The sequence below is a fragment of the Cariama cristata genome, unplaced genomic scaffold (assembly GCF_000690535.1).
Source record: "Cariama cristata isolate BGI_N322 unplaced genomic scaffold, ASM69053v1 scaffold35697, whole genome shotgun sequence".
NCBI classification, from domain to species: domain Eukaryota; kingdom Metazoa; phylum Chordata; class Aves; order Cariamiformes; family Cariamidae; genus Cariama; species Cariama cristata.
Genome location: NW_009625558.1, coordinates 1 through 12034, shown reverse-complemented (window position 1 = coordinate 12034; position 12034 = coordinate 1). Strand labels below are relative to the sequence as shown.

Here is a 12034-nt window from a genome sequence, read left to right as displayed (position 1 = left end):
CACATCCAGCCCGTGCCGTCCCCAGCCCCTTGGCTCTGCACCTGCCCCACGGCACCGCCAGAGCCAGAAGAGTTCAAGAACAGGAGCAGAGAGAGATGGAAAAATTCAGAAAAAAAATAGCGCATCATTTATTCTTTTATTGACTTTGGTAATATTTGCATGTGTGGAGTTTGGGGTGGAAAACCCAGATCTTGGCAAGGAAGCACGGTGCCTGCAGAGATGCCCAGGAGTGTTTTTAAAGGCAAGCGTTTTTCTCAAATTCAGCTACAGCAGGGGAATAACCAGCCAGCCAGTCAGCAGGTATCAGCAAAGAAAAACCCCTCACATTCAACTACATGTAACTCAAAGTATCTAAAGGGAGAACTTTTTTTTTTTTTTTTAAAAAAAAAATACTTACTATAAAAGAGTGATACCCCTGGCCAGACTCTAACCTCAGTCCACCAGCTCCTGTAGCACTTCCCTCGCCTATTGCCAGAGGAGCGTGTGCGGACAGGAGATCCTTCTGAGAGCTGTCAATGCACGTGCAAGAGTGGAACGTGCTCACAGGTCACGGAAACCGGCCACGGGGAAGAATGAAACTCCCCGAGACATGAGGGAATTAAAACCCACTGCTGGGTGGCAGTCAGCTCGCCTGCCTCCTGCCCCTCTGCAGACCTATCGGGTGGGGAATGTCATCTGCTTCCGAGCAAGGTGGACAGTCAAATTTAAAAACAAGCTCTCCACAGCGGTGTATTAAAAAATAGAGTGTTTATACGTAAAATCAAGGCGGAGACAGAACAGAGTAGACGGAACAGTCTACGGTCTCACAGGGGACATAATTTGATATTTTTCCCAATTACAAATGTACAATCTAGAGGCTAAAAGAAAAATGAGAAATCCTCTGCGCCAAAGTAACAGAGAGGAATGCCTACACGGCCAGGAGGAGCAGAGACAGCGCAGCGAGGCAGATCACCTTACACCGTCCACGCGTACCGTATCACTAAACACAGGGCACTTTTTCTTGGGCGTAATCAGCTGTTTGGTTTGGTTTTTTTCCTCCAAGAAAATCTGTAAAGGGAGAAATTTAAAAAAAAAAAAAAGAGAGGAGGAAGAAGAAACTAGGCAGCTCTCTACACTCCCTCTCTCACTGGGATCGGCTTAGTTGTTCACCTCTTCAACAAGTATGGGTGGTATAAAAGGTTAGAAAGAGTGGATATAGACTTTTACTCCTGATTTTATTTTTCTGCTTTCTTTTTTTAAGTAGTCTGAAGTGGCTGAGAGAATCCTCCCTCATTGGCAAAGTCAATAGGAGCTGGTTGTAGTCAGTGGGAAGTCCAGACTGTTTGTTGTTTGGTCGTAAGAGACAAACAGTGCTAGATTATTTTGCTTCTGTTTTTCAGGGGGGAAAAGGGGCAAGTGTGTGTGAATTGGGTGCTACATGGAGGGAGCAGGAGCTGCTCAGTCGCCAGCCTCGTTCTCTTCCGCTGTCTCTCCCGTGGTTGCATTCTCTGCGTTCTTGGAGGCCTGTGGAAACAAACCCACGACAGTGGTCAGAGCAGGGGCTGGGCTCGCACAGGGACCATGCAGAGCCACAATGCTGGCAGCAGGTAGGACACAGCCCCCCCGAGGGACCAAGAGGAGGGGGGACCTCCCTTCCCACGGGGCTGCCCCGAGCCGGGGATCACCAGGGTATTCTTTAAGGCAGGCTGGGAGGTGAGCCCAAAACGCAGCCACGCAGGACCTGGGTAGCATTTGGGCGCTGTTGATTGCAGGAGATAACGTGACACTAATCCACACAAAACGTGACCAAATTACCTTCTTTTTCTTCTTTTTCTGGGTCTTCCGGCTTGCAGAACTTTGTAGAAGGGCCTGGACACAGAAAGGAAACATAAGAAGCTAGAAAGCAGACTCCTTTTTTTGACAGCAGATAAAGGTAAACGCCTTTAAAGTGGAACGAGCACCACCGGCCACCGAGGGAACGGTGGTAAGTCTGCACAGGCAGTGATAGATGGGGAATGCCACAGCCTCACACCCCGCCGAGGTATGAGGCCTTGGAGTCGGCTGTTGGGACTTCTCAGCCGCTCCTAGGAAAGGGCTGGGTGTCGTTATCAAGCCACTTGATGCAGGAAACAGGAGCCCGACCTGGTCTCAAGCAAATCTTTTCCTTTTTAAGCTCACGCCTCAGCCTCTTCCCTGCAGAGTCTTCCAGATTTCACTTCCCACTTTCACACCGAGGGACGCAAAGGCAGGGTGACTCATGTGATGTGCTACATCTATTTATTATTATTTTTAAACCAACCTTCAGTTCTCCATCTTGCACCTCAAACTCCGACTTGTAGAGTTCCGGTTCAAAGGGGCCGCTGGTTATCCTCATAGGACCGTTGGGCATTAAAAGCACTGTGAATTTGAACTGTGCAACAAACTCTCCTGCAAGACAGAAACAGCTGTTACTACACCACAGCCCTGGCACATCCGATCCACCAGGTATCTGGGCAGATATTTCCAAACAGACACTGTTTCAATTCCTATGCCATTTCTACACTGTCACTGCTAAAAAACATTTCATAGGAACTTCTTAAACCTACCCCAGGCCAGGGCAAAACGATTCCTTCAGCACCACCCCACCAAGCCTGCTCTGTAAGCAAACCAGAGAGCCTCTGCCATCAATCTCTCCTCCTGCCCAGGAAATTACTCCACAAAAAAATTTTATCTCATCACTGGAATGATTCCAAAACAAGATCCAGAAGCCAACGGGTAGCGAGTTTCCTAGAGGATAAATCCCAGGGCCCTTGAAGTGCATCTCTGGTATTTATACAGTGACAGAGTCAGCACCGGTCTCACCAGACTCCAGAAGCCACCGACAGTTGTCTGGTGAGCACCCGTCTGTGCCCGGCTCTCAGTCCTCCCACTGCCAGCACTCACCTTCCTTTTCATAGAGGACATTGAAAGGCTGGAGCAGCTCATGTTTGGCGCATTCCACCACCCCCATCCTGGCCTTCTTCTCATCCTCAAATGCCCTGCGGAGGAGACAGAGCCACACCTGAGCTCAGGCCCTTTCCTAGAAGCCAGATTCCACCCCGCAGGTTTCAGAATTGTCCCAAGGGTCAGGCTGGAGACTTCATTCACTTGCATCCCCCTCGTCCCGGCAGCATCGTGGTGCAGTGACAAAGCAGACTGCCAGAGCAGGCAACTGCTGGGTGAACCGTTACCTCCAGAGCTTGGAAAAGGCAAGTGGATTTAAGGATGAACAGAGTCTATCAAGTGAACATTGTTTTCTTTGTTTGAGAGTACATCATGTACAAAAATTGATTGGAATTGCCTCGCCCCTGCATGCTGCACCCTGACACTGCTTTCACCCCTCTCTGTTTTATTTTAAATGCAATTCCCAGCTCCCCACCTGCCACGCAAGGCACAGGAGATTATCAAATCCTCAGGCCCTGCCTGGGATTCCTGCTTAAGCCTGTAACATCCTTCCTACACCCACTCCTGGGCTCAAATGCAGCAAACCCCAACGTAAAGCGGCAAAGGCTGCCTCCTCCTCTGTGACAGAATGGTGAAAGCAGGTTGGTTTTGCTGTCAGCATGGTCTGTAGGCTCACACAAAGCACAGGGAGGCCACGAATAAGAGCAAATACCTGAGAGTAAATGGCATAGTATCAAAGCGCCTCTCCACCTCGCTGAAAAAGGCACGGGAGGTTTTCATCTTCAAGCCATACTGTTTGGAAGGGTCCCTTTTGTAAATTGTAGTTCTCTGTCCAGCATCCTTTGCCTGAAAATGCAAATAGCACTGAGACCAGGAAAGCAGCGCAGCGCTTCCTCAGCCAGATTAGCCAACTGTCTGCATGTGCTGGGACATTTACATCAGACAAGCGCTGTCCGTACTCCGACGCTGTAAAGGTGCACCTCAATATTTTGGATGGAAAAAGCTCCACCCAAAAAGACATAGCGATACCCAGGCAACAAGTGTTCCCGGGCTGGAGCTGGCACCCACAAGGATGCGGCTGTTAGCACTACTTGATGATGCTGACTATCCTGAAACATGGACGCTCTGACCACATGCACAGAGGAACGACATGCCAGGAAGCACCGAACTCACCTTTCCCTCTCCACTGCTGACGAGAACGTCAACAGCGTAAACTTCATGGACCTCAAATTCTGCTTTTTCATGGTCCTTCCTGGAAGAAAAACAAAGTTTGGTGAGTTAAAGAATGGTAAATAAAGAAGACAAAACCTCGTACCCAGCTCCAGTACCTCAAACAAGCTCACACGGGGCTTAGCCAGAGAAGGTCTACAAGCGAAAAGTAGTGCTACGGTGCTACAGCAGCCAGGACCCTGACCAGAAAACCAAAAGCTGGCACAGAAGATGCAGAAGTGGAAGATGCCATGCTGCAGAGCTATCAGTGACAGGCTGGCAGAGAAAAATAACAACAAGCCAGTGCTCCTCCTGCCCATGACAAGTAGCTCCATCCCCAGTAAAGGGTGGGAGGGTTCTTAGACCATTTAGCACCAGCTCTTTGAACTTGTGGTCACGTCCTAGGCCGGCTAAGAGCCCCGCCACACCTGGTACATCGCTGCGTCTGAGAACTTACAGTTTAAGTGCTGGATTTAAAGCCACTGAGCTCTAAATATTCAGTGTGAGACCCAACCCTGAGGGATCCCTGAGGGAGAGGAGCTGCTGGAACAGAATGGAATGGCAAATCCAGCTCATTAGTTCAAAACCATCCTGAGATGCTATTGACAGCGATCACCATCCAGTGGGCTCCTGACAGCTTCTGCGAGACAAACGACAGGTCTTGGCACAGCTCCTCATGATGAGCATCCACTGCTACAACCAGCAACAGTTGGTTATTTTGCTGGCAGCCTCCAGCAGGCTCCTTCGAGAAACTGGACAGAAACCAAGAACACTCGCAGGTGCCAGCGAAGGAACCTCGTGTCAGTGACTTCCAGCCTTTCTCTCTCAGAACAACTCCCAAACGCAGAGCCACACTTCAAGGGCTAACAAGCTACGACTTTGCCATACTGGGTCAGACTACAAAAAAGAGGCCATATAAGGAGCAGTCTATATACCCCAGTTTAATTAAATATACCTGCTATATCCCCCACTTGATACCGCAGCGAGAAACAGGGTCACCATTCTGCACCTAGTCACACCCCTCCCAAATGCTGCTGGAAGCAGCAGCCCCAGAGGTGATGCTCACTTTTGCTGGTCTGTAGGGTTCTGGATGATTGTTTTCTCTCCATCGATCACATGCTGTTTCAGCTGGTGTGACAGCATCCCTGCCGCAATAAGAGAATCCATTAACACCTCTGAGCTGCAAGCCAGTTAACGCAGCGACTTGCATTATTAACACCCTGGGGCCCGGGACTGCAGCCCCCAGCTACAGTGAGCAGCAAAGCAAACGGTCTTCTAGCTCTTCCTCAGCCTCCCCCAGTCACAGACCATCGAGTGCATTAGCACGGACACGGAGCTCCCCAAAGCCCACTCCGACTTCAGCAACGCTTTCTCACCAGCGAGGAGGAGCTGCGAGCTCCCGCGAGAGGTGCAGCTGGCCACCGAGCCCCTTCGAGTGCTGACACTTCTCAATAAGGCAGAGCCCTACACCGGTGGGCTGCAACAGCCTGGAGGTGAACCTGCAGGCACGTGCAACGCACCCTTGGGTGTTTTTAAAGATGTCAAATTAATGGAAACTTTCGGTCCTTTCCCTAGTAGCTCGGCTGTACACCACTCAAAGGGTATTTTGGGGGGGATTTGCTTCACTTTTTCCTTCTGTCCTACAGTTTGCCTTCAAATTGAAGTCTAGGAAGAGGCACTCGCAGCCATTCCTGTTCTGCTCCCCAAGCCACCAGCCAGCAGGGAGAGTCGCATGTCTCCATTCAGGAAGGACGGCTGCCGCTGGCGGGAAGGGAAAGCACAACCCCAGCCGCCAACAGCTCCGTTTGTTTTCATCAACTGGGGCCTTATGCTGCTGCCAGTGCCTAGATAATTACGGCACTTGACTGTTTCCAAAACAGTGGCTGCTTAAACTCCCTTGACAGTGCGAGCGGCCGCCTCCTCACTGCAGCTGATGCCATGTTTTTTCACAGAGAAAGGAGCAAAGCATTGAGAAGACCCACAAAGCCATCCCACACAAGGAACAGGGAACCGATGTTCCAAGACTGGGCTAAGGCAAGCGAAGAGAACAAGTCAGCTTTACGGTATTTCAGGAAATTTAACTAATAATGGACCAATTTAATTGTGGCTGAAAGAACCATTTGACAGTGATGTCATCGACTGGGAGAAAAGCATCTGCATGTGCCAAACGTCAGGCTAAGCTCTCTCGCCACCTTTCAGACAAGAAGCCAGCAGTCTCCTTTCTACCAGAGCTATCCCAGCACCTTCCCACTCGCCCGTTATCAATGCTGCAAAGAGAACGTGAATCAGTTTAGAGTTGGAAGGAAATTACATACCCTGCACATCTATGGACTTCTTTTGCAGCGGCTCTTGCACTACAAACAAGCTCTGTTATGTATTTGCTAAAGGGGTTTTAACTACGAGTGGTCAAGTATGAAAGTAAAGGGCCACACGATTTGCTCAAGGTTGGCCGGAGCTCCACAAGCCAGGACACGACCTACCAGCCACGGAAGCCTGCGTCTATTGTTCCTAGATTAATGCATCTTTAAAAATAAAAAAAAAACAGAGAAAGGAGAATCTAGAGGGTTTTGAAGGGAATTTTTTTAGCAAAGGCTGCTGCATTTAAAGATGGCGTTCTAGGACTCGTAGTCATTAAACGTTTCCCAGAATTGGAATAGGGCAGCCTAGTGTAGCTAAAACATCGCTGCCTCCCATCAGCTGCTCCCCCATCCTTACCTTCAATCGGCGTGCAGTGAAACGAGTGGGCTATTTTGTTCCACGCGTCTGTCACTTGTGTGTTCTGCACGAAGGACACATGGAAAGACATTAAGGATATAAAATTCAAGCTGCAAGCATGACAGTTGCTTTTTTTCTAACTCGACAGTGTTCTGTGATAAAACAGGCAGGCTTTCTAACTGACTGGAGCTCTAACACCTCCAAAAAAAGGAGAAAGTGTCAGGCTTCCATTTTTAATCCCATATCAACAAAAATGACATGGAGCATGAGGTCAGCGCAGCCTCCCGTGCTGTGCCCAGTGCCTTCGCACAAGCCATCCCTCTTTAGGGGATTACGCTAGGAACTAAGAGCGACACAAGTGTATTTGGAATAGTAACACAGTGACAAAAGAGATCACCTACGACTGCCGAGGCGCCTGAGCAGCAGGCGAGGGAGAGGTGCGAGTGGGAGATTTAAGGAAGCGCTGTTCGGCAGAGCTGCTGTGCGTGCCCAGCTGCCTTCAGCGAGGAAACGACCAGCAAGTGGGAGCACCCAGGCTTCTCTGCGAAGCCACCATCGCACAAGGAAGAGCTCGGGTCCCACCAGGAAGCCAGAGCAGCTGACGGAAGCGTCACTGCAACCCATCCCAGCAGGACGGTGCTCACCCCAGCAGCAGCTCAGCTGTCTGCAGGCAGCTGCTTCCAGATTCCCCACATCGCTGGGCAATTCTTCCCAGGCAAGGTCACACTCTTATTTCTATGCACAAAGCGCGGCACAGGCAGCGGCTGTACTTGAACTCCTCGCCCCGTGCCCAGACATATTTTCCCCCATATCAGTCACTCACCTGGTTTCCAGGCTTTACCAAGCGCAGAGCAGCTTCAGCACAGAGATGAGCCGCCTTGATGACATCAGCTTTACGGCCTGACACAGGGTTTTCCTGGAAGAACAGGAAAATAAAGGCTTTTTAAGGTATGTTCCCTTCCCTCTTATTAGCCAGAAGGCTGTTCTGAGTGTCTAGAGATGGAGATTCTCCATTTAACGGGACACCCGCCCCCTGCGTGAACGGGAAAAATCTAGCTCTGACGTGGAAAGGCTTCTGGCTTCGCAGCTGGATCGTTAGTCTCTCCTCTGTTAAAAGGGCAGATGAGTATCAGGCACAACCAAATTGTCTCTCTCATGAGCTTTAACAGAGACACCCTAGTACAAGCGCATCACTGTCAAAGACTGACAACAGAACAAGGCTCTCCTGCAGCCAGAAATATGGATTAGAAAGATTTCAATATGCTTCAAAAGACATGAAGACTTTTTTGGCTTCTCCCCATGAAGTCGTTCCAACACAGCCACTGGAGAAAAACCATCATTCCCAAGACCACAACTAAAAACCTGTTATGCGACAACTTTACACACACACCAGTAATTCCCACTGCACAAGCGTGGCTTAGTGTCACTGCCAAAATGCCCGACCAAACCATGCCTGCCACAGCGGTGCCCTCACCGACACGTGCCGGGGCTGTAGGCTGCAATCAGCCCCGGGCGAGTAAAGTTCACACTGGCACGTGTAAGCAGGAAAAGCGGGCAGCAGGGGCTCGTTTTGGGGTCACCCCTGAGCTCAGGTTTGCACAGATGAAGGCAGCAACACCCAGCAGTGTGGCACTCGGCTCCCTGTGCCTCGGCCAGTAGAGGGGGCAGCAAAACCAGTCTGCCCAGTCGACCCCACAGCCCCAGCTATTCTACATGCAAATAACTCGCTGCAGTGCTACTCACACGTGGTTTGTCTCAAATTATTTGTAACCTTGTAAAATTGCACATGTTGAAACAGCACGTCAGCCCTCACTTTCCGGAGGGCTGAATAATTTTTAGGAAAGGGACGGCGTTCGCCCCATCACTGCTGTGACACCAGGCCCGTGGTGCTTTTGCGAAACAAAGCGGACGCCTCTCCGAGGCTCCGTGCTGCCTTTGGAACCGGAGGCACCTGAACATCAGCTTTTTAATCTCTCCTTTAGACCACACGTACAGCAGCAGCAGCAAGAGACACCGCTCCATTAAAAACCTACCTTTGAGGCGTCTATGACAAAACTGTGTGCTACATTCGCTATGAAGCCATCGACATGGACTCCCAAGTCACTGCAACACAAAGAAAGTTAATTACAGGTGGGGCATCACAGCTCAGGAAATTTGTGTGACTTCTAGAAGCATCAGAAGACTCAACATGTTTCAAGCACTTCGTTTGACTAGCTATTAGATTCCTTAATTAGCTATGCCGAGGAAGTATTTAACACACTGAGCAGGATTAGAAAGCAAAGCCCAGACGCCAACAGCAAACTCACAAGAAGTATAACCAAGACACTTACATTTTGACCAAGTCTCCGTCTTTGAGGATGTAGTCTTGGTCACTCTTCAGGGGGGAGAAGTGACAGACACAGTTATTTACTGATATACTCGTTGGGAAGGCGATACCTATAATGGGAAAAAAAATACTCCATGAAATCTTGCAGCCTCACACCCGGGACAGGCAGCAGCCCCGCCAGTGTGGATCGTCTCTCAGGATTTAAGTTTCTGAAGTGCTGTAAAACGCCCCATTACACAAGTCTCTAGCCAGAGAGCCACGAGGAACACAGCGCGTGGTCTGCTCCCGCACCGGCTCTTTTTGCCCAGCCAGCTGTCAAAGAAATACATCCAAAACAGTTACACACCTGCAAAAGGGACCTCAAGTCTCCAGAAGAGAAACCAGGGAGCTCTCAGTGACACACTGGAGCGTCACACAACTTCCACAGCAACTACAGACCAGCGATAACCATACTGCAGGTCTTCCCAAAGGGAGGACGTTGCTGACCAAATAACTCTCATTTCAATGGGGATGACTGGGTGCATTGAAATGGGAAGCTGAGGCTCATCAGTGATGCTTACCAGCAGGGCAGGCAGGAGGATTTGGGTTAAAATTGGCTTTCTGGGAACTGCAAACTGTTTGTTACGCTAATTAGCACAGAGCAGCGCTTTCTCTGCTCTTGCCCATTCGCACCAGCCACCCAACGGGACGATGCTGAAAATATCTTTGGAGCAGGCCTCACCTTTTTTCATTTCTTTTTCCTTCTTGAAAATTTTGCCAGTCTCTTCCATGATCATGGCATCCCCCTTCTCACACAGGCAGAGAACCGATGCTCCAGAGTTCGCTGCTTCAACCACCGCACGCAGGACCCCTTAATTCAAACACAGACACGGAGCTGTCGAAGCATGTTAACAATATGCAGCCTTAAATCTAACACCAACGCTCACCACACGGCACTGTGGCAGAAAGATCTGTTTGTTTTCTAAGAGAGAACAAGACTCTGGACTCAGCTTTTCACCAAAAGGACCGTGGACAGGCAGAAATCCCACTTTGATTTTGACTTTATTTTCGAGAACGTTTTCACAGAGAGCGTGAGCAAACAAACGTACGTTGGGGTTTGCGCAGGTGAAGCGCTGCAGCTTCAGACACCTGCCTGCGCAGACCAAGGTCTGTCAAACAAAGCAGCCAAGCAGAAACACCGCTCTCCCACATTCTTTCTGAAGAAGTCAGAGCTACAGAAACAGGTTTGGAAATTACTTGGGAGACAGGACGCGCAGCACATCAAAGAAGCAGGGGCCGCAGTGGCAGACGTGTGGGACCAGAGGTATGGAGCAGCTGAAAGACTTTGCCGGGCACAAGAGCTGGCAGCAGCGCAGGACTGGCGCAGGAGAGCCAGTTACGTTAGTCCCTTACTCTGCAGAAACATGTTTCAAAGGTAACCCACGTGGCTCCTGCTCTGGCCTGGCAGCTGCCAGCACGCTGCCCGACACAAGGAACTCCACACACCTTGTTCCACGCTGCAGGTTAGAGGAAGTTTTGCCACCTGCACCCACTTTTGGGCATATTCTTCTAGTGCCTGTGAGTCCCAGCAGGATTTTGGTTCTGCTGTAGATGACAGCGTGCCTCATGCTTTACAGGATAAGGGGGGAAAAGAGGGTAAAAGCGGGGGCTTTGGGTGAAATGCTGCAGAGTGACATCCACAAACACATCTCACTGGTCATACAGGGCCCCAGGGGCTGCTGGAGGAGCCACATCTCGATGGCCTCCCCACCAGTCCGCAGGATGAGGGGCTCCGGCTGTCACTGGCAGATTCCTGAGCTGCTCCTTCCCCTTCTCCCTCCTCTCTCCAGCTGGGACACTTTACAGGGAGCCATAAAGCTTACCCAGAACTGTTTTCAGATCCTGAGGTAAAAGGTATCCTCACAGTTTCTCCTCGTTCTCCGAGCACATTGTTTGTACAAGAGGCTGTTTTGTGAAGCGCCTCTGTTGGGGGGAGTTTCTGTAACTGACGGCGCATGTTCTAGGGACAACAGCAATAAATATTTCGGAAGTGCTGAAGGGGATGTTTACGAGGAGGCGGGTTTTCATAATTTCTTTGACACTAAGTAAAAACCTGAAGTCTTTCACCTGCGTGATCAATTAAATTTCAAATCCCTTCAGTCACTTTTCCATGCATCACAAATAATGACAAATTGGGAGTATTTTTAAGTACAGACAAAACCCTGATGAAGACACATTCAGTGGATGGCAGGACACAGAGAGGCAAGAATAGTTAATGTTAAAACAAACACAGTGCAAAGATAAATGGAGAGCCGTGGAACACCTACTAATTGTACTCTGTCCTTCCACGGTGCTCCGTTTAGGGAATTAAAAGCACTTTATATCATTCAAGTCACCTCGCTCTGACAAGAGCCCAAGGCATTTTGAACTTTTTGCCACAGTTCTGGGTTTGCTCTTCCCCAACACGCTCACACCACCCATGAGGGAGGAGAAACGCTGCGACGGAGCTGCCTTTTCCCCATGGGAAGAGAGGCGGCCCCTTCACACAGCCCAACTGGGGGCACGCCATTAAATCCAGTTTGCCCAGCAGACAGAGAAGTCAAAGCGGTGACCTCCCTCCCCAAAGGGGAACCCACATCGCTGTGGCTCTCAGCCCCACGTCTCTCTCCTGAGCTGCAGCCCGAGTTACCGTCAGGAACGATGACTTAAAAAGAAGCGTCAAAGTCAGCAACAATTAGTGTGGGACATGCCACTACCGAGTCTGCTCATAACGCTGGGAAGAGCTCACAGAACCGGTCCAGTCAGCTCTTTAAACAGCTGTCACCCCTCTGAGGGGCAACTAACCACCATTAATGATACAGCAAAAATAAGCGTTTAAAAAAATAACAGTAACAAGGAAATAAC

General features: G+C 50.0%; 1 protein-coding gene across 1 annotated transcript; it reads right to left on the bottom strand.

The window, feature by feature from the left end:
• Positions 1-1437: 1437 nt before the first annotated feature.
• Positions 1438-10037, bottom strand: PA2G4 (proliferation-associated 2G4, 38kDa). Its single transcript, XM_009703653.1, is given in 13 exon segments — positions 1438-1503; positions 1795-1848; positions 2279-2406; positions 2902-2996; positions 3614-3747; positions 4075-4153; positions 5177-5255; positions 6826-6889; positions 7649-7741; positions 8859-8928; positions 9156-9261; positions 9873-10019; positions 10022-10037. Coding segments are annotated over 13 exon segments (1131 nt in total).
• Between the last annotated feature and the right edge of the window lie 1997 nt (positions 10038-12034).